The sequence below is a fragment of the Camelina sativa genome, chromosome 15 (genome assembly GCF_000633955.1).
Source record: "Camelina sativa cultivar DH55 chromosome 15, Cs, whole genome shotgun sequence".
In the NCBI taxonomy this organism is placed as follows: domain Eukaryota; kingdom Viridiplantae; phylum Streptophyta; class Magnoliopsida; order Brassicales; family Brassicaceae; genus Camelina; species Camelina sativa.
This window is the reverse complement of record NC_025699.1, coordinates 7777440-7799344: the sequence shown is the minus strand read 5'-3', so window position 1 is coordinate 7799344 and position 21905 is coordinate 7777440. Positions and strand designations below refer to the sequence as shown.

Below are 21905 nucleotides of genomic sequence, written 5' to 3'. Positions count from 1 at the left end.
ATCTTATATTTTGAAACAAATAAAAGAGGCTAAAACATCTTATATATTGAAACGGAGGGAGTATTTGTTTTGGTTATATTGGTATTTCATATTTACTTTTTTTTTTGGGGTCAAATTTACTGTTTACTATTTACTGGTCAATATTCAAAACAAAGATTTGTTTGATTAGTATTTAATACTCCCAAAAAAAGATTAATCTTAATTAAATTACTTAATAAGCTCCCGCCGTGAATCATGGTGAGATTTACAATTCCGAAACACTCTCTTCGTATCAGAACGATCACTTCTTCGTCGACTTTTCAAAATCCGACGAGTACCCAGTAACAATCATGTCGATGAAACCAAAACCCAATTCTAAATTTTCAATCTTGTTCACTTTTCTCGTACTTCTCAGTTTCTTAATCGTCGTGGTTCGTTCCTCTGATGTCGCCGTCGAAGGTAAAGAAGCCGGATCCGAGGGAGATTTAGATGATTTGGAGCAACTCTTAGCGGTGGACGAACAATTGCAGGAAGAGAGACCGGAGCAACAGTCTGAAGCGGAGACGGTGAGTAAGGCGCAGAGGATCGTTGTGGAACTCAACGGAGACAATACGAAGAGGTTGATCGATGGGAACGAGTATGTGATGGTTTTAGGTTACGCTCCTTGGTGTGCTAGGAGTGCGGAGTTAATGCCGAGATTTGCGGAAGCGGCGACGGGTTTGAAAGAGATGAGTAGTTCTGTTTTGATGGCTAAGATCGACGGTGAGAGGTATTCGAAAGTTGCGTCGCAGCTTGAGATTAAAGGTTTCCCAACGCTTCTTCTGTTTGTTAATGGCTCATCTCAGCCTTACACTGGTGGATTTAGCTCGTAAGTTCTTTAATTGATTACGAGAGCTTTGAGCTTTTAATTTAGAGGGTTTTTAGTGTAATATGGGTCTGATGATAGGGAGTAAGCATAGTTAAGCATCAGCGGTAATGGATTTGGTTGTGATTTGTTTGTTGGTCTTGTGTTGTGTTCAGAGAGGAGATAGTGATTTGGGTGCAGAAGAAGACTGGTGTGCCTACTATTAAACTTGATTCAGTTGATAAAGCTTCAGGATTTATGAAGAAGCATCATACTTTCATTCTCGGACTATTCGAAAACTCTGAGGTATTGAATTCAGATGGTGATCCTTGGATAGATAGATTCATTTGTTTAGAGTAAGACTGGTTTTATGTAATGTAAATTTTGGATACGTTGTTTACTCAGGCTTCTTCTGGATATGATGAGTTTGTAAAAGCTGCGTCATTAGACAATGAAATTCAGTTTGTAGAAACAAGTAGTAGTCATGTCGCCAAGCTTCTCTTCCCTGACCTTAAAACCAACAATGTGTTTGTTGGATTAGTCAAAACTGAGGCTGAGAGGTACACTGCATATGGTAAGCTCCCTGATGTTATAATATTCCCCCCTTATCAAATACTGCTTCTTTTTGTCAAATATATTTTGGTGGATGCAAAGCTTACTCTATTGTGTGGTATATTATATTCCAAATTACGAGTCTTTTGCACTGATCATGCAGATGGACCTTGCCAAGCCGAGAAGATATTGGAATTTCTGAACAGTAATAAATTCCCGTTGATTACAAAACTGACTGAATCCAACACCGTTCGTGTTTACTCCAGTCCGGTCAAGCTTCAGGTGAGAAGTTTACACTTAAACTTGTATCCGATTTAAATTTCATTCTATCTCTATTAGTTGTTATGATAATTTTTCACTTACACTGTTGTGGTATCATATTCTTGATTAGGTTATGGTCTTTTCGAAGACTGATGACTTTGAAACTCTTGCTCAGTCTCTAGAAGATACTGCAAGAAGGTTCAAATCAAAGGTATTTTCTTAGACCAAATCATTTAAAGGCCAAATGGACTTAGTAAACCCTCTCTTGTATTTATGTGTATGCTATGCCTTGCAGCTTATGTTGATATATATTGACATATCAAATGAAAATCTCGCAATGCCATTCTTGACCTTATTTGGGATAGAAGATACAAAGAAAACAATTGTAAGTTATCTGAATAAGCTCTTATACTTGTAGGCTATGCATTTCTTGATTTACTGATAAAGCTACAAACCACGTGATTAATATCAAGTTCTTTAACAGGTTGCTGCATTCGACAACAACCTGAACTCCAAGTTTTTGCTCGAGTCAGATCCATCCCCTAGCAATATAGAAGTACAAACTTCTTCAAAACTCATTTTTTTACCTTCATAGACATTTACAAAACTCATTGATGTGATGTATATTGAATCTTGCAATGCAGGAATTTTGTTCAGGACTTGCGCATGGAACTGTTTCACCTTACTACAAGTCAGAGCCAATTCCAGAGAATGTGAGTCTGAAAAACACTTTTTCTTCTATATGTTATTTTAAGGATGATTATAATGTGGCTAAACGATGGTTCTTCACATCTGCAGCAAAATTCAAGTGTTGTGGCTGTGGTCGGCAGGACTTTTGATGAACTGGTCTTGAAGAGCCAAGAGAATGTTCTTCTAGAGGTCTGTGAATAGAGCCCTTCTTCTGAACGAAATTCATATTAAAGTAAATTATGAAAATGGATGTAACATTGAGTATGATCATGGAAACAGGTACACACACCATGGTGTGTTAACTGTGAGGCTGTGAGTAAACAAGTTGAGAAGTTGTCGAAACACTTTAAAGGGTTTGAGAATCTTGTGTTTGCAAGGATAGACGCTTCTGCCAACGAGCATCCTAAGCTAGAGGTATAAAAGAATCGCAAACTGATAAGAGATACAGATCCCTCTCGTGTGATTATAATTGGATTATATTTATGATCATGATGGTGTGTGTGATGGTTGATGCAGGTTGATGATTATCCGACAATCTTGCTTTACAAAACCGGTGAAAAGGAGAATCCGGTAAAAACTATTTTGATTTCTTCAGTTCTTTTTTCTTTTTCCCTCCAGGAAGCTTTTCTCTTACACCTTTTGTATTGCACAGTTAAAGCTGTCGACGAAATCCAGCGCGAAAGAAATGGCTGTTTTTATCAACGGAGAGTTGAAACCAAAGGATCGGTCTACTAAAGATGAGTTATAGAGTGCATCTGGAATCTGATGTAGGGATCAATATAATAGTTTAAACCAGAAAAAGAAATGTAATGGAGCTTTTGAGGAAAGTACACAGAATAATAACATAGAATGAAAGATAGATATTACAATGTTACTGTAGTTATAGCGAAGTTAAGAAAAGTTGATCTTTTTCCTCGCATTTATATTTACATTAATGACATCTTGCAAAATTTACCACAACCTGAAGAGATTAAGAATGAAACAAGCGACCAAAAATTCCATACAGCAAAAAAGTTAAGGAACCCAATTCGTTTTAATTGCAGAAAGAAGTGCTTATGCTAATTGATACACATCAGGATAATGCCAAAGAAACAAAAAAGCTCACTCTTTTAAAATACATGTTCTTTCTAATAAACCTTGCAACAAAGTTGGTTAGCATTCACACCCAGTTGATCTTTGTTGCCGTGCCCCAGCTACATCAATAGTGTCCGGAAGGTACCTGCGAGGCATTAAAACAAAGAAACTGAGAAAAGTTCAAAGAGAAACTCAATTTGATGAGAGTTGAGATGATGTAGGAGTTTTGCTAAAGTGTTTGGACTTACACTTCTTCTTCAGGTTCATTCTTAAGAGCATTTTTGGCAATGCATTCGAAAGCTGCATCGACATTGAATCCTTCTTTGGCTGAAGTCTCGAAGTAAGGAATGTTGCCCTTGGATGCACACCAAGCCTTTGCTTTTTTCTCAGAAACCTGAAAGATGAGGTATCTCTGTCTTTAGCATAAATTTGTCAAAACTCTTACTTCACTTTAGAGAGAAGGATCTAAATAAACAACAAGCCTCCGTATGAGTTTCTGAAAAAAAAACAGCTTATTACCACTCGACTCTTTCCACCGTCAACATCTGTCTTATTCCCCAACACAACAAACGGGAAGCTTTCAGGATCCGAAGGACTAGCCTAAACACACTCAATAAAAACCAATTAAGTCACTGATATGATATAGAAAACATTCCAAAAGAATATGATACAGTATGTATGAGGATGTTTCGTTTGTAACCTGGATCAAGAACTCTTCCCTCCAGTTATTAAGATTGTCAAAAGATTTCATGACATTGACATCATTCACAAGAACACAACAGTCCGCTCCTCTGTAGAAAGCAACACCCAGACTTTGAAACCTTTCTTGCCCAGCAGTATCCCAAATCTATACATGGGAACACAACATTACTTTATTCCTATTTGTATTTAGACACTAAAACACTAATCTTCTTCTTTTGAGAAGAACAAGAGTTGGATGATAACTCTTTCTCAAACATAAACTATCAAACCAAGAAACTAACACTATGAGCAATAATAAACCTAATCACATTACATATTAGATAACACACTCAGTTAAATTACCTGCAAAGTGAACAACCTATCATCGATTTGAACCTCTTTGGTCAAGAAATCAGCTCCAATGGTAGCTTTATACTGATTACTAAACTTTCGATTCACAAACCTAACAAAATAAGATAAAAAAAACAACAGGTACTAATAATTCAATAAAACGAATCACAATAACAAGTTAAAAATCTCAGATCCTGAGGAGAGGAGTATAATAGAATACATACTGATTCATCAAGGACGTCTTCGAGCAAAAACGTAATTTATTTTGTTCCCAACCCTGAGCGAGCAAAAACGTAATAATCAATAATCAAAATGTGTCGTCATCAATGAACATCAAAAATCAAAATCCAGGGAGAATAATAGACAAAATAAATTAAAAAAATTTACCCACTGTCACCGAGAATAATAATTTTGTTGGTTCTTCTTCTCCGAGGGTAAAGGTTTGGTAGAGAGGCGATTTACGAATGTATTATTCAGCAATACAAATATTTCACCTTTTTATTTTAACCCGTGGATATCGTTTGGATATTACATACTGCTTTAGATAATGGTAAATTAAAATTGGAACATTAGAGAGTAATGCAAACCCAAGAATTAAATAACAACGGTTTATGATTCAGTCTGTTCATAATTTTTAGTCTCTCAAACTTACTAATTTCTATGACAATGAATTTAAAACATGTACACTTTTTTTTAGTCTGTTTTTTCTTTACTCTCTCTCTCTGGGAAGAACCACCAAGCTTTCTCCTTTCTCTATCTGCTCTGCCTCAGTTATATTACCTGAGTCTTTGCTTGTTTTTTCCACTGGATTTACTCTGCTGCATCCGCAACCGATTTTCCTTTGTTATCTGGTTCGCTTGTGGGCTCGGTGGATTCAGGTTTCCTCTTCTCTAGAAAATGAAGTCGGTTTCGCAAAATCTACACGAGAACGTTTCTGAAAGGATTATACACCATCTACTAGAAGCTATCCTGGAGTTTCACATTACTGAAATGGGGACGACATACCTCGAGGTGGGTCTCCAGAGATTTTCTCATTTCTTCCAGCTTAGTCTCTGACATATTTGCATAGGCTTGGGAGTTTTCACCAGGAAGGCTTTGTTGAGGAAGTGGAGACGGGTTAAAGGATGAAGCACGAGTTTGATCTGGTTCAGTTGACACTTGCTCTGTACCAGGAATACCCGGCGACCTTAACAAAAGGAACAAACATATTTGTCAGTTTATCCCTCTATCACATATAAAGGAGTCAAGAGAGGATGGCAAAAGTTAAAATAGCTGAAGAACATGAACTCCAAGTAAGATCACATGTAGATGTATCCTTTGATCTTTTCATATCTTAAAGCTTCTTAAGAATCGTATTCTGATATTTCTCTATTTATACCATGCAGTCAGAATCCTACGGAACCTAAAAACTAAATCACCTTAGGAGTTCTACACTCGAAACGAAGTATAAAGTCAACAGATAAATACGTACCATGCTACTGTTTTTGCAGATGGGTAAACCATTGATTTCCCGTACATGGACGCTGCAGAAGCAGCTGCTTGAAGCCTGGCGTGGTGCCTGCTCAAATTATCATTGGAAACGCCAGCAGAAGAACTTGTTTCAGAGCCCTGGTTGCCTGAGCTTGATGTACCTGCTTCGATGTCAACAAAACTAATTAGTCTCATGTACATAAAGGCTAAACTCAGACGATGTTTCATGTTCCAATACCAAAATTCTCAGAAGCAAACAAATATTGTGTATAAACAGGTTCCAGTTTTGTTGCAAATTTGCATGCGCAGCAATATGCTTACCTTGTTGGGAACCTTGGTGTACTCCACGTTGGCCTGCGGCTGCAGATGTGGCATTCTCAGGAGGTACAACAAGTGCTCTGCAAGTAGGACAAGTCTGCTGTCGCTCCAACCATGATCGAAGACAATGCACATGAAAGAGATGCCCGCATATCAGTTTCTTCGCATTTGTCATCTCTTCACGGCATATGATACATGTAGCATCACTTCTGCATATTAGAAAGAAATGAAGAACCAATGACATAAGAAGCCATCCAAAATGCAGAAGCCCAAATTCAGAATTTTGCCTACTTTTTAAGTGGATTCATAAGAAAGAATGTGATATCTGAAACTTACGCAACAAGTTCTTCAGGAGTTGCATCAGGAAACCTGTCGTTCATATTGGACGTGATTTTACGATAACGAAGGTAATCGGAAACACGAATCTGGAAGTTCCTGAAGGTTTCGTAGAGCTCCCGTAACAAGTGCAAAGGCACACCATAGTTCCTAAACAGATAATAAGAATATTGGTAAGTCCAACAACAAAGAGTCTTCTAACCAAGTCTGTCTAAGCATCTTTGATTCAAGATGTTTCATTCTTCATTATAGATTCCTGAATATAATATAACAGGATGGAAAAACTTACATGAATATGACAAAGAAGAAGCAGATATACATGGACAAGTGAAGCAGGTCACGAATAAGCTCCAGATAGAAAGTATAAACTGGTTTCTTCTCCCATTGACCATCCATGATCATATCAGTGACATAGAAAACATACTTCACGAAAATAGCAACAGTCGTTGTCGCCAAGATCATATACCTATAACAAAAACTTATAATCAGCTACATAATATCACAAGTACAAGTGACAAATACAATGAAAAGCAGCAAAAACCAACTTACTCGAAAGAGAAGAAGAGAGAAACAGAAGCCTGGCGAGTCTGAATCAAATGACGAACAGAACTATACATAAAGAGACTATCCACAAGAAGAAGGAAACCCATAAAAGAGACAATACGAAAATGAGATAACTTAGACACAGAAGGAGTAGTCTCAATGAATTCAACTCTTTTCTGAGCAAGCCAATGTAAAGCCTTAATCAACAAAAGAGTCACAACCAAAGGAAGAAACCCACTAGAAAAGTCTTGTCGAAAGATAGTAATAGCAAAGAGAATCTCCATAAGCTCTCTCCAAGCTTGCTCATTCAGCCTCTCGATCTCTGCTTCCCTAAGTGATCCCAAGAAGATGAATTTGACCAAATGCCAGAGACTGAGCATAAGGACCAAACACATGTTGAGAAGCAGCACCAAACTGATCTTTGAGGTTGATAAATAAACCGTCGCTGGATAAAACTGGCCTCTGCTGCTGAAGGCATGGTAAATTACAGCCAGTGTCGCTATAAAACTAAGGCATGCGTATGTTCTTAGTCGTATCATCATCTTCTTCTTCAACAATTTCAAAGATAGATCTGTGAAAAAATTATAACTTAGGAAGTAAGGAGCGGATTCAAATCCAACGCACAAGGGAATCAATCGAAGAGATCGAATTAAAAGAAGCGAATTTGAATTGATCCAATTACTAATTGAGAAGAAAGACAATGAGAAATTGTTAAAAACTCGATCTTTGCATAGGAAATATTAACCTGCAGCGAATTGGGGAAAAGGATGTTTTCTAGGAGAGAGAGAGGACTTGATATCGAAATCGCGAGGGGAAGAGAACGACAGTGACGGCGGAGAAAAACCAACGATGCGGAGGAGGAAAGAGCCAGTTTGCGGTGTTTCTATGTTTTTCCGATTTAAGACCAATTTTTTTAGTTCTTCGCTGCTGGTTTCTTAAAATTCCAATTATACCCTTGCTTTCCTTATTTATTAGTCATTACAATTTACAACAAACACTACAAGTAATGCAATTTATTGTTTTTGAGAGTTCCAAAACTCGATTTGATTTTATAATTTGGAATAAAATGCGCAAGTTGTTCAAATGATTTGATTTAGTTTGCATTAGCTTAAGATGTAAGAATCCAACATAATCAATCAAAACCGGGACATCAATGGATGTAATTTGTAAGAGGGGGACGTATGAAGAAGGCTAGTTGAAATGAAGTTGCAAATGTAATGTGATATTTCAACAAAGTTCAAAACTTTTTCAAGTGAATAACAAAAACACGAAACAAAACCCATAAAACATAATTGTATCAGATCCTCAGGAATTGTGCAATCTTCAACTAGATGAGTACGAAAAAGCTAAGTTTTACTCCTTCCTGCGATTACTTGTACTGCCTCTTTATGCTGACGAAGCTGCTGCCTTGTTTCTTGGCTTGGCTTCAGTACCTATGCAACAAATGAATGCGCAATTTAAAACCCCATTTCGAATGGAAGAGAAAGAAAAACTCAAAAATCAATCAGAAAGTAAGTACCTTCTCTGAATCCAGTCTTGAACCGACGAGGAACATTACGGAGATACCTCATCCTTCCGGTACCAGTAGTCTTCCTCCTGATGGCCTTCACACTCCAGTTGTCTATATACAATCAAACACATAATAAGTATTCATTAATCTTGCAGCAATCACACTCGTTCATATATAAACTAACACACTAGTGGGACTATCAGAATTGAGTTAAGGGATTAAAAAAATGCACAACAAGTTCTCTAACTTGAACAGTAATTACAATTACACAACAAATCCTTTGTGTCAAAGACATCCAAGAAAAGATAAAGCTTCTACATTTCAAGCTATAATCACAATCAACAACCAAGTCAATAGAGCTACAGACAAATACGAATAGATAAAGCTTGTCCTATTGATTATACACACTATGCAAATGCAAAACAAGCTCAAACGAAGCACTGACCAAAATGGGGAGAATGAACTTTAGCATACACTAATGCAAATCTAGATCGAGAAAATGAAACAGATTAGGAGATAAACAAAAAAAAATGAAGAGTTTCTTACAAGTCCTCTTGCGAGCAGCAGGGTAAGCACAAGCCGAGCAACGACTCTTCTGGATGTGGAAACTACGACGACCACATCTCACACACAGAGTGTGAGACTTGTTCCTCCTCTTACCGAAACTTCCTGTTCCCTTTCCCTGAAATACTCATCAACAACAAAAGTTCAGACAATGGTTTCTAGGGTGACGAGAATGAGTAGCGAGAAGAGAGAGAGAGGGGGAGGAGAGATCACCAACCATTGGAGCGAGTTGTGTGCAGAGAAAACCCTAGGATTCGGCTTCAGCGAAGAAGAAGAAGCTCATCTTTTAGTGACGGCCAATTTATATGAAGGTGCGATTTCTGTTTCTAGGGTTGTACTTAAATTAATGGGCCTTTGTATGTAACATTAATGGGCCTAATTGCAAAATTGTAACTTATTTTGCCCATCAACAAGGTTTAACAAACTTTTTAAACATATAGAATGTATACCTTTTTGTTTTTCAAAGATTATTTCTGCTGGATTAGTTTTATTATAAAAGAAAATCATTTGAAGGGTGATTTAAAAATTTTATACACCAAATGTTTTTTCTTTTCTTTTCATGTGAACTTCTGAAATATACATTTATTATGGAAGAGTACAACTAGTGTTTAAAACAACCTGAGGATAAGTTATAGAGAGACAAAAAAAAAAAGTTAATAGAGAAACAAAACACACTGCTAATCCTACACAGAAGCAACGATTCTCTCATATTCAAACAAGTCCTGCAACCAAAAGGGGTAACCTATAGCCACATAAGATTGACCAACAACATCTTTTGTAGCACTTTGAGCTTGAAGAAAAGCTCATATGTTATACTCCCTCTATATCATAACAGATGATGTTTTAGGATTTTTACATGAATCAAGAAAAACATTTATTATTTAACAATAAATGNGCAGGGTAAGCACAAGCCGAGCAACGACTCTTCTGGATGTGGAAACTACGACGACCACATCTCACACACAGAGTGTGAGACTTGTTCCTCCTCTTACCGAAACTTCCTGTTCCCTTTCCCTGAAATACTCATCAACAACAAAAGTTCAGACAATGGTTTCTAGGGTGACGAGAATGAGTAGCGAGAAGAGAGAGAGAGGGGGAGGAGAGATCACCAACCATTGGAGCGAGTTGTGTGCAGAGAAAACCCTAGGATTCGGCTTCAGCGAAGAAGAAGAAGCTCATCTTTTAGTGACGGCCAATTTATATGAAGGTGCGATTTCTGTTTCTAGGGTTGTACTTAAATTAATGGGCCTTTGTATGTAACATTAATGGGCCTAATTGCAAAATTGTAACTTATTTTGCCCATCAACAAGGTTTAACAAACTTTTTAAACATATAGAATGTATACCTTTTTGTTTTTCAAAGATTATTTCTGCTGGATTAGTTTTATTATAAAAGAAAATCATTTGAAGGGTGATTTAAAAATTTTATACACCAAATGTTTTTTCTTTTCTTTTCATGTGAACTTCTGAAATATACATTTATTATGGAAGAGTACAACTAGTGTTTAAAACAACCTGAGGATAAGTTATAGAGAGACAAAAAAAAAAAGTTAATAGAGAAACAAAACACACTGCTAATCCTACACAGAAGCAACGATTCTCTCATATTCAAACAAGTCCTGCAACCAAAAGGGGTAACCTATAGCCACATAAGATTGACCAACAACATCTTTTGTAGCACTTTGAGCTTGAAGAAAAGCTCATATGTTATACTCCCTCTATATCATAACAGATGATGTTTTAGGATTTTTACATGAATCAAGAAAAACATTTATTATTTAACAATAAATGTATTATTTATTTTTAATAATATATTTTTATAATTATTAACCAATAATATTTCATCAAACTCTTAAATTTTCATTTAATGATTCTTGAACTTTGCAATTTCTTAACATTAATTGATAAAAGTATATAGAAAATCATCTATTCTGATACAAAATAAAATCCTACAACATCATCTATTCTGATAGAGAGGGATGAAGGTTCTTCTGATACTAGTCTCCTGCTTTTAAGTGTCTTCAAAAGCATCATAACATCTGGATTAACTCCATATCGTTAATCCACATAAGATTTCAATCCAACGATCGATTGCAACTGTCCACTCACTGAAGATATGAACTCCTTTATCCGAAATTAACTCCATATCGCTTTTATGATCAGATTCTTTATTGATTGACAATCTGGATTAAGAACACGACCAATAAACTCTGAACATTAATCTCACGTAGAACAGAACTCCGGAAAATCCGGCAACACCCAACAAACACCAACCGAAAACTTTCTTCCACAAAAACCAAGTCTCACTTCAAGATTGTCCCTAGACAAATTCCCAGAATCTAGAAAGATGAATAGATGACCCTAGCCTCCCAAGAAGGTAAACACGATACTGTAGATCTCTACTAATCCAAAATAGGATAAAAGCTCAGTAAACCAGTTCGAAACACACTAAAAGGAACGGTTCCTTAGTCATCACTCAGCAGCTCAAAAATTTTGCAGTCAGAGGCTCAACTAGAAAAAGAGACCCGGAGCTCGCCCCACCCCTTTTGGCATCTTACAGTCAGTATCTGTCAAAAGAAAAAAGTTTCGTTGATGGTTAACTTGATAATAGTTTACAAAACATTTAGTAAACAGGATAGAAGTAATTACATACCATCTCTGATATCTTTGATTTGATAAAAATGAGGAGCTATTTCACTTAACAATGTGGGACTGATTCCTGTGACCTGATGAGATTTCCAAAACTGTGTTACTCACCGAGAAAACAGTAATAAGAAATGTAAAGAAAAGAAAACAGATGCAATATACCTGTCGCATCGAATTTGGAGAACTAAGATCCGAATATACCACAAATTGGTAAACTTTTATGAGTTAGCTTTTATTATACCAATCTCTTACCTCGTATAACGTCGATGATGAGTCAATGTGTTTCTTAACATAGGGACGTTTAAGAGACTGATAAGAACCATCCTTCGAAAGGGTTGCACATGTCATAAAAAACCCTGAAATGATGCATTTAGTTATCGCATCATCATTTCTATTGGATGACACTTCAATTTGTAGATCTCCTAAATTCTTTTTCTTGGATTTCCGCATGCTCCTGGCGTATTGCATACACGACACCTAAAATATCCACGTGTTATCAAGTTAGAGATAATTTCGGGAAACTACTTTTACTGACAATAATAAACCAAGTAAAAAAAAATACTTACGTTCACTTGGTTATCTGAGCACCAATCTTCAGAAAAGTTCGTTTCTCTCCAAGAATCATATATATCGAGCATGCAAAGATGATCTGATACTTTATTATCAAAGTTTTGGTAAACTAACCCACAAACAGAAACCATGGCAGCAATAGTAATGATTTCTTCAGAACATCTATATTTTTCTGAGCAAATGATCATTTTCGCTACCCTAGGTTCGACGGGTAATTCAGACATTTTGGCTCCCGACTTTGTTAGCAAACCCTCCTTGTTTATGGCACCTAATCCATATAACAATTCTAGCATGTTTGCTATACTTTGTGGCGGAAAAAGTCCCTATACAATTCAAAACCGGTTACAAAATTAAATATAAAAATAATCTTTTAATTCACCAGTCATCAAAAATTTATACCTCCATTTCCTCAAGAAATTCACGCATGGTTTCATCTCCACGCTTGCGAGGGGTTATGCTCTTAATCACTAAATTAGAATTCCGAGAAACCTTTTCGAATAATTTCGTTGCAAATGAATGATTGGCATCCGTAGGTGGGAAATCAAGCTTGTCCATAAGGTCTAGAGGTGATGTTGTTACACCTAGAGCTGCACAAGAGAAACTGTGTCAGACGGAATTCTATTTTCATATTCACTTTTTTCAAAACATGAGTTTAGAAACTGAAGTGGCTTACCCAATTCGATGCAAGGAGACACTAGAGCACTGTGAGGCCGGTCTTGTAGCAGATGCTTTAACCTTTCAGTAACCTATAGATGAACAATGCAACCAACATATAGATGAAGAAAGGAGAATTAGTTATGAAAAACGAGTTCACTTTTTCAATTTGATTTTACCCAATCTTATTAATTAATCGTCCTTTGAGATTATGAGATTTGCCACATGTGTTAGCTACCCATCTGGTGTACTCTGCTTTCATTATTGATTAATTTATTTTTTGGTCAAATTCATTAATTCGAATATTTTTGTAGAGTTGTAGTTTTCAATGACATCATTCTAACAAAGCTAGATAATGTCCATGCATTGCGTAGTTTTGAAATTAATATAATTATATAATTTTTTAAAGAGCTTAATAATTTATTGAATAAATTGATTATTTAATAGTTTATATTACATAAATATATATTTTTAAAAATAGTTTTCAAAACTTGTACAGAAATTATAAAAAATTTCCCCAATTATGGTTTAATAGATTTCTTAATTCATTCAATAGTTTTTCACAGTCCAACAAATGCAAGAAAACTTACCTATTATTTATTATATGATTTAGATTTATTATAAAAATAAATATTATTCGAGATGATTAATCGAAAACAAAAGATGCTTTTCTGAGATGATTAATAAAGTCATATATTAAAAATCATAGAAAAAATGATTCAATTATACCATTATAAGTGTGACCAAAACCTAACTTATATATATATTTACAATTCACAATAATTTAGTTTTAATAAATTGATATAAATATATTATATATATATATATATATATGTTAATTAACTATATACTCATAAATGATATATGATTAGAATAATAGTAATAAGTGAATAGAATTTTAAAAATAGTTACATAATAATTTCATGTAAATTATTTATCTTAAAATAAATAAAACATAAAAGCAAAATAGAAAACACGCGACATATCTTAAGGATGACAAGTAGAATTGAAAATAAAACTATTTATCTTGATGTTCATAATATAGGATTAATATATATGTAGTACTTCTATCCAAAAAAAAATTAAGAACAATTTAAATGATAGAATAGTTAAATATTTCATCATATTTTTTTTTAAAATATCACATATATTTATATCATATCTTACATATATATATCATACACACATGTTAAACTTCTTATAAACATAATAGCATATGCTACACATATGTTGGACTCTTACATAAATTATAGAAGAATTAAAAAAATTCAATAATTAAATATTAATATCTTTTATTATTTATTATATTTTTAATTGTCATTAATCATTCATTAGAATGCTATAAATACTATGAAGGTGGAAAAAATAACATAAACACAAATAAATCATTGCAATTAATTTAATTTTAATGCCTTAAAATATGGATATTATTTTAAATATAAGAGTTACAAAATATTTGATAGAATATGTAAGTTAATAAAATATGTGAAAAATTCATAAAAATAAATTTATTGTGAATAAAGAACTGATTTTTTTTGTTTGAATATAAAATTTTGAAATTACTATATATATAAATATATTACAGGAACTTCAAGCTAATCAAATTGTAATTTTTTTTTTTGGTAGAAATCAAATTATAATTTTAAATATACATTTTATTCTATCTTAAAACAAAATATGTATTCAGCTATTTCTCTATAAATATTTATAAATTTTATATATTAAAATATATTTTAGTGCCTACATAGCAGTGCTACTACACTTATCTTTCCGAACTTAAATTTTAAAAGATGAGGTTTTCCGAACAAAGAGTCTAAAACATAAAAAGAAAACCCATACGCATACATCCGGAGTCCATACCAAAAGGATCACCTCCACCACAACCCCGTTCTTACAAATGAATAATTTCATCTCTCATCTTTCAACTTAAATTTTGCCTGTTTTTTTTTGTGTCTAGCCAATTCTTTTTTTAAGATTACAATCATGTGTGTGAAATAATTCGACCCCTCCCATATGGCCAAATATATATATATATATATATATATATATTCTATAAATATGGCCAAATATATATATATATATTCTATATCAATTTAAGTGTGCGGTTTTAAGAAAAGAGAAAAAAAACATAGCTAGAATATCCAAGTTATTTAACTCATGAAGTAGGTCCATTGGTCAAACTCAAGAAACATGATTGTTGAGAAAGAGTACGGTTCCTTGATTCTCTTGAACAACGGTAATATCAGAGTACTGCATATACGTGATCCAAAATTAAGTCAATACTATTAACTTTAATTTAAGATCTTCAGATAAGCAAAAGACATGTTATAACATATGGACAAAGATAAACAAAACAAAAGAGAAAGATTTTATTCGTAGACATGACAAATTTACACTTTAGCCTTTTTGATGCTGAGTAATAGACACAAAAGGTGCATTCGCAAATACTATGAAGCTAAAGTAACATATCAACACATTAATAAAACATATAATTTGATTTCTATGACTTCAAAATTATTTATATATATGAGAAGATGATTGATCTGCCGACAAGAACATATCAGTTGCATTGAAGAGAGATGTTTCAGAAAACAAACATTTTCTTTCATAGAACACTTCACAGTCTCAAGTCCATCATTCTCCGAGCAGGTAAGAAACTCCCTAGACCGAAAACTCACTTCCCTTGTACATTTTGCAGATCAAATTCTCTCGATGGAGATAATATCTACGCAAGTTTCCTCAACATTTGGGAGTCTGATCTGGAAAACAGCATCGGAGGTCCATTAAAGTTGCAGCACAAGGTTCAAGAGCAAGAACAAGATCATCATCAAGAGAAGAAAACAGAACCTTGCTCTTCCCGTTCATCAAGAGATTGTGATACAATGGAGAAGAAGATTAACGAGATGTATATGATTGAGACTGGAGATATAGAACAAGCCCTTGACGTTGAAGAGGCGCTTCATTACTATTCTCGTATTAGAAGTCCCGTGTATCTCAACATCGTTGACAAGTTCCTCACTGATCTCTATTCTTAACCTATCCAAAGGCTATCATGTTCTTGATTTGTTTGGTTTTTAGTCTTCTGTTCTTGTTTATTTGTTTCATGTTTTACCAACAACATTTGATGGTGAATAGTTTCTCAGTTACAAGTACTTTGATGCTGGTGAATAGTTACACTGTTCATCACGATACTGTTTGAAGCTATATTAATCATCGGTTGGAACTCATACTTCAAGAACACCAAATAATATGGTATAGATAGAAGAAGGCAAGCTCATTAATAGCACAAATGCAATATTACATAGGTATTTCATCTTCTGCAATAAATCCATTACAAGAATCTGATAGAATTCAAATTGCAGTAGCAGGAACAGACTGCATCTATTACGTATGAGAAACTCTGTAATCATCCGTAACTCTTCGCTGTAAAGTTCTCAGTAGGCTGTAAACAGATAAGCTTCTGATCTCCAGTCCAAGCCAATAGGGGGGCACAACCGCACAAGCCCGAGATGAGGTCGATAAAAGGAGGACCAGTATTTACTCGAGAGTCTGATTATAGGTCAGTATCCAGTGGTAGAGACCAATACATTGTGCTCCCTAAGGCGTTTCTGGAAATGAGCAAGACGGTTCTGTAGTTGGAGTATACCTGCAGCCTTCTGAGATAGAATTGTGTTTAGTCTTGAAATGTAACCATCTAGCTGATTTCCTGGTTGGTCTGCTTCAACCAGCAAGTTCATCTCCTGCGCAGGTGATTTAAAAGGGATTTTAGAGAATCTTAGCTTAAGCCATAGAACCGAAACCAACTGACCAAAATTCATACCTCTTTCACAATGTTCATGGTATCCTCAACTTGTTTACGGTGTGCATTCACAAGGTCTTCTTCTTCCTGGTAAAATTCATGAGAAACCATTTTTGTATCAAAGATCATTACGGCAGATATTGACTGATAGAGAATGCTTTAGCTGAATGTTACCTGCAGAAGTGCATTTAGGTTGTCATCAGAGTTTGACTTCTTCATATCGGGCCTTGGCATATCTCTTGACTTCATCTGAATAGTAGGTTTCGGAATTCTCTCCTGTGCCATACCGGTATAGGACGGCTCTAGTTTCCCATTTTTCTTCCACATTTGTTTCTCTTGCTCATAATCTGATGCATCAAAGTCATCGTTCTCTTCAGTCCACATCTCATTCACGTCATCATCATAGTTGGTTGGAGTTGGAAGTGCAGCCGACAAAGGAATCTTTGTGGACTCCCTTAGGTTCATGGTCGACGAAGATACATCTTTCTTAGAGGCGTTTCCCTTTGAAAGACTCTTAACCCTACAATATTCATAGTTTATGCAAAATTATATGAGATGCAGGAATGAACAGAAAAATAAGACAATATACAACAGCAAATGAATAAACCAACCTGTCTGCGTATCTTAACGTGTTAAGTGTGTGCTCGCATGATCCAGAGCTTGGCGATATGCACGATATCATTACAGTACGAGAATTTCCCATGAAGGAGTCCCTGAGAACTTCGGTTAACTTACTGCCTCTAAAAGGGATGTGACCTTGATCATTATCCAGAGCTCTAATACATTCCTTCAAGGCGAGTAAGCTCTTATTGATCTCTGCTCCTTCCAATCTGTGTCATATGATACAAACAATGTGTTTAAGCAAATAGTTGGACACATAATTCAAACTGAACAACTTGAAAAGTGTCATTATAAGATATGGTGTGAAGTGTTACCTTGTCTGCTTGTCATTGTCTGTTGTGTCTGCACCACGTTCACTTCCAGCAAGATCGATGAAAGAAAGTTTGCCAACGAGGCGAGGGGGCTTTGACTGATTTCCCTCAGCTGATTTTTTTATTGCGAGCTGAAGTATAGCATGGGAACGAGAGGATTCTTCATTTGCACCAGTGGTTCCAGTACTTCTGGTTGCACTTCCTCTCTCAATAAGCTCCATAATCGCATCTGTATCAGATACTCTATACTCTTGCAAACCAACGATGCATACTTGCTGCTTACCATCCTCTCTCATGCATAGCTTCCTATAAAGATAAAGAAATATTGAATACATCTACATAATAAGCATTGCAGTCAAGATCTAAAACTGCGTAAGATGCCTATCAACTTACTTCCTCTCACTGAGGAGATCATATAGCTTTCCTCCATAAATCTCAAAAAAGCTGACAAACAACTGAAACCCTTGGTTTCTGTATGTGTGGTGCATCAACCTCAGGATGTCCCTTGAAGCCTTAAGAGGCAAAGGCTTCATAGTATACGTTTTGCCACTACCTGAGAGGCAAACATAAAACCGAAGATGGTTCACACAGAGAAAACGGGTAAGAATATAGTTAAAGCAGACTAGTCTCTGTGTCTGATAAGTGTATGTTGATTATCGCGCTCCAAACAATTTTCACAGTTAAACTGAAAAGGCTTTTACATGCACAGTTTGGGAAAGTAGAGTAGGCCTTAACCTCCCACAGTAGAAACGCATGCCAAATACTTTAGATGGTGGATGTTAAGGTCTTGCTATTAGCTTGTCAGATTTTCCAGGAAAGTGATCTTGTGTATCTATGATTCCTTTGGAGATAATTTACCTGTTTGCCCATATGCAAAGCAAGTGGCTTTGATGCGCTGAAATATGAGGGGGACTACAGGCTCCACCGTCTCACGATAAACCTACAGAAATTTGAGAAATAAGCGCCAGAATAGGAACTGATTATAATGTAAAAATATTGTATTTAGTCCAGATTTATATTCAGTCCTTTTACTTTCAAACAGCACTTACCTCATCATTTGATACTTCCTCATCTAGCACGGCATCAAACACAAACTCATGCTTTTCAACATAAGCAGTTAAGTCAACCTGCAATCACAATGTAATCATACGTCAGTGAGTCAGTCTTAAGTGTCTTGCTACGGTGATGACTCGGACAATTGAGATTGCATAAATCCAAACTACCAGAAACTGACCTTCACTTTTGTTTCATGAACTGTTAAGCAATTGGAATGCGTGTCAATAATGTCTTCCTCGTTTTTTGTCGACTCCTTCTTGTTAAGTGGTCTCTTACGCACCTGTTCACAAACGATAAGGCAACATCATGATATAATAAAGATTAGTATTCGCAATACACAAAGCAGGGGAAATCAAGTGATTTTATATAGGAACTGAAGGATAGAAAACGTACAACAACTTTGATCTTAGCAACAGCGTTCATCTTCTCCTTCTCAGCAGCCAAGTTTTCAGCCAAAACGCGACTACGGTTAGGCTGCTTGTTGTAAGCTTCAAAGTCATCAAAGCTTTGGGTTTGACTAGGATTGAAAAGTGAGGGGCCATCTAGTTGGCTAGAGACTGGAATCTGCTGATAAGATAACCAAGTTAAAAGCCTACACAATATGCCCACAATGCCTAAAAGCAGAGAAACAAATAACCAGATGGTGTCATATAATTCATTTAAAGGTTTCATCTTCAAATTGGTTAGCAGACAATTACCCATGATATGGTCACAGAGGAAATAAAAGTTCTTTTACTAAAAATAGTCCAATAACCTAAAAGTGCAGTGTAAAGAGTCCACTCTTCCAGCAAGCAATCAATATTATAGATGTCCACCTAAATGCAGCGACATTTAAAGGCACTAAAAAGTTAAAAAAAGCAACTCTATCTAATACACCTACCTCAGGAAGAAGCTCAGTATCAAAAGAATGCAGATCTAAGAGCCCAGGACTAAACTCAGATTCATCATTGTTCTTCCTCTGGTTGGTGGGACGAGCACCGTATTGAGGAGTAGTGGGTTCCCCAAAAAAGTCGTTTCCTCCATTAAACCCTCTCTGAGCATTCTGGTATCCTCTTGTTGCTTGCCCACCTCCTTGCCCACCAGCATAGTATCCGTAATCCTGTTCATAATCCCAATCCCACCATTAGTTTTTAAAAAATCTCATACACTAAAACTTGGGTTCATAAGAAACTCAAAAACAAAATTTCCCAATACTTTAGATCGGAGAAATTGATAAGTCTCCCGGAGAATTTTCATTTTAAAAGATCTGAACTAACAGATCTTTACAGAAACTCAAAAAAAAGTTTAAATCGATGAAAATATACGGAGGAGGAGAAGAAAAGGATGAGATTCTGGGATTACATTGGCGGATGACTGAAAATGCTGAAGACCAGTGGATTGAAGCCATCTGCCATTGGAGGAAGACATGTCGAGAGGGTTATCGGAGAGCTGCCTCTGGTGATGAACCGCCGCTGCGCCAGATCTCTGTCTCCCGTTCATGACCTTTTAGCTCGAATCGGAGCTCCAAATGGATCCTTTAAATCGGATCTCGTCTAAACCACAATCCCCTAGCCGAAGCTTTGCTCGCTCTCGCTCTACCTCTCTCTCTGCTATCTCTCTATCTAATAACCCTTTTTGTTTCTCTTCTCTCTCTCTCGACAAGTTCAAATTAAAGCGCAGAGAGTAGAGAGAGAGTATTTTTTTTTGGTTGCTGCTGTTGCTTTCTCTCTCTCTCTCTGACGACGCTCCCTTAAACTCTCGATTTGTATTGTATGTCGTTTCAATTCTTCTTTTTAATTTATTTAATGGTAGATTTGTGGACCAATTCTACTGGTTTTTTTTTACTATATTTTATGGGATTTGGATTAGCATGATATTTGTAGTTACTAATTACTACTACACCTTTATACTACTAGTCTTGTGACTTCGTATTATGATCTTTTTGGTGAAAACTCTATTGTTTTTCTATTAAAAAAAAGTAAATTTTGGTAAATATCACTAAATAAAAGTTCTTTAAGTTTGATCCAAATGTTTTTGAGTTCTAAAGTAATTTTTGTAGTTGATTTGACCAAAATTATTTTCACACTTATTAAGTGAAAATTGTTTATAGAGTAATCAGGATAGCTTTCCAATTTAGATGGTGTAAAGTAGTTTTCTGTAAAGTGGTTTATTTTTTATATTCTGAATTAGCTAGTAGAGACCGCGATGATTGTTGGTTTTTCAAGTTTGAATTTTGCCGTTAAAAGAAAACAAAAGTGGTCGCCCCACTCTCTTGTTGTCTGTGAGAGATCGGTAATACGTTACGTTGTAAGAACTTTATCATTATCAACAAGAGATATTTTATGCATAAGAAAAAGAAAAAAAATGAGAACGTGTCGGCATAATACGTTTATCTCTCTCGAATATAAATCGAAGCAAAATATATAGATTTGTGTACTCAAATTAATCGGAAAACTAAAGAAGAGATCAAGTCTTTTTATTTTCAAACTTGAGCATATATATAGACAGTCTCCCATATGCATATATGGTCATACTAAAACAACGTCATTATTCTCCGATAATTTTGGGGGACATCAGACGTGTATATGTATCAAAAGGAGTGGTGATATTAAAATAAAAAAAATCGCGTGTTGTTATCCATATATATACACAGCTTCATGTATATGCATGTGTTGGTATTCTTAAATCTGACTAACCCACAAATTTTTTTGATGTTATTAAAGCATTTATAATCAATCAATCCACGTAAGTCTTGGATCCTGTCCGCGTTCACAAGGTAAGAGATGAAAATTTCATCTAGTATTACACACTATTACTTAAACATTACTAGTATTATTTTTTTTGTAATTCTTTATTCTCTACTTTTTATATATAATGGATGGTAATGACGATTAGAAAAGAACTTTTAGATTTGAATCAATTTTTTTTTTCTTTTTCTAATTGTTGCAGACTGAGAGAGATTATTTTTTGTCTCATCTCTAAAAATATAATACAAGCTTCATCAGAACTTTATATGATTATTCATCATCAGTGGTAGTGGCAGAGAATGGGGAGAGTAAGATTTACGTACTCAACTCAATCATATTCAATTGCTACA

The 21905-nt window shown here is 35.3% G+C and overlaps 7 protein-coding genes and 1 long non-coding RNA gene across 10 annotated transcripts; 2 read left to right on the top strand and 6 right to left on the bottom strand.

The window, feature by feature from the left end:
- LOC104745934 (protein disulfide isomerase-like 1-6) lies at positions 213-3235 on the top strand. Its single transcript, XM_010467315.2, has 12 exons — positions 213-847; positions 1000-1129; positions 1229-1397; positions 1539-1657; positions 1767-1847; positions 1932-2021; positions 2121-2192; positions 2281-2349; positions 2435-2515; positions 2606-2740; positions 2843-2896; positions 2979-3235. Exons 1-12 carry the CDS (start codon positions 330-332, stop codon positions 3072-3074), a joined length of 1614 nt encoding a protein of 537 aa, XP_010465617.1. The 5' UTR covers positions 213-329; the 3' UTR covers positions 3075-3235.
- LOC104745933 (ras-related protein RABG3c-like) lies at positions 3302-4909 on the bottom strand. The gene is made up of 7 exons (XM_010467314.1): positions 4820-4909; positions 4657-4709; positions 4445-4544; positions 4101-4247; positions 3920-4000; positions 3649-3794; positions 3302-3545 (listed from the first exon to the last, which is right to left on the bottom strand). Exons 2-7 carry the CDS (start codon positions 4662-4664, stop codon positions 3479-3481), a joined length of 549 nt encoding a protein of 182 aa, XP_010465616.1. The 5' UTR covers positions 4665-4709; positions 4820-4909; the 3' UTR covers positions 3302-3478.
- On the bottom strand, positions 5010-8059 carry LOC104745932 (ERAD-associated E3 ubiquitin-protein ligase HRD1A). Its single transcript, XM_010467312.2, has 8 exons — positions 7845-8059; positions 7106-7670; positions 6846-7022; positions 6557-6706; positions 6224-6429; positions 5904-6063; positions 5438-5618; positions 5010-5350 (listed from the first exon to the last, which is right to left on the bottom strand). Exons 2-8 carry the CDS (start codon positions 7639-7641, stop codon positions 5243-5245), a joined length of 1518 nt encoding a protein of 505 aa, XP_010465614.1. The 5' UTR covers positions 7642-7670; positions 7845-8059; the 3' UTR covers positions 5010-5242.
- LOC104745931 (60S ribosomal protein L37-3) lies at positions 8286-9483 on the bottom strand. The gene is made up of 4 exons (XM_010467311.2): positions 9391-9483; positions 9156-9291; positions 8619-8720; positions 8286-8532 (listed from the first exon to the last, which is right to left on the bottom strand). The coding sequence occupies exons 1-4, from the start codon at positions 9391-9393 to the stop codon at positions 8486-8488; spliced, it is 288 nt and encodes a 95-aa protein (XP_010465613.1). The 5' UTR covers positions 9394-9483; the 3' UTR covers positions 8286-8485.
- On the bottom strand, positions 10076-10379 carry LOC104745930. The gene is made up of 2 exons (XR_760797.2): positions 10287-10379; positions 10076-10187 (listed from the first exon to the last, which is right to left on the bottom strand). It is a non-coding gene; the product is annotated as an uncharacterized LOC104745930 (long non-coding RNA).
- LOC104745929 (pre-mRNA-splicing factor ATP-dependent RNA helicase DEAH1-like) lies at positions 11324-12248 on the bottom strand. 2 transcript variants are annotated; one of them, XR_760796.2, is made up of 3 exons: positions 11981-12070; positions 11826-11898; positions 11324-11739 (listed from the first exon to the last, which is right to left on the bottom strand). XR_760796.2 is itself a non-coding variant. In XM_019237075.1 (3 exons), exons 1-3 carry the CDS (start codon positions 12164-12166, stop codon positions 11684-11686), a joined length of 225 nt encoding a protein of 74 aa, XP_019092620.1. In that variant the 5' UTR covers positions 12167-12248; the 3' UTR covers positions 11324-11683. The 2 variants fall into 2 exon arrangements, 1 of the variants encoding a protein (XP_019092620.1); XM_019237075.1 differs by lacking the exon at positions 11981-12070 and adding an exon at positions 12071-12248.
- On the top strand, positions 15548-16269 carry LOC104745928. The gene has a single exon (XM_010467309.1). It carries the CDS (start codon positions 15622-15624, stop codon positions 16075-16077), a length of 456 nt encoding a protein of 151 aa, XP_010465611.1. The 5' UTR covers positions 15548-15621; the 3' UTR covers positions 16078-16269.
- Positions 16302-20564, bottom strand: LOC104745927 (kinesin-like protein KIN-13B). Of its 2 annotated transcripts, none has more exons than XM_010467307.1 (12): positions 20171-20564; positions 19710-19928; positions 19223-19396; positions 19008-19109; positions 18823-18900; positions 18632-18713; positions 18167-18326; positions 17777-18079; positions 17453-17671; positions 17016-17361; positions 16863-16928; positions 16302-16782 (listed from the first exon to the last, which is right to left on the bottom strand). In XM_010467307.1, exons 1-12 carry the CDS (start codon positions 20306-20308, stop codon positions 16603-16605), a joined length of 2067 nt encoding a protein of 688 aa, XP_010465609.1. In that variant the 5' UTR covers positions 20309-20564; the 3' UTR covers positions 16302-16602. The 2 variants fall into 2 exon arrangements, with proteins under 2 accessions (XP_010465609.1, XP_010465610.1); XM_010467308.2 differs by having other exon boundaries at positions 16603-16782; positions 19223-19393.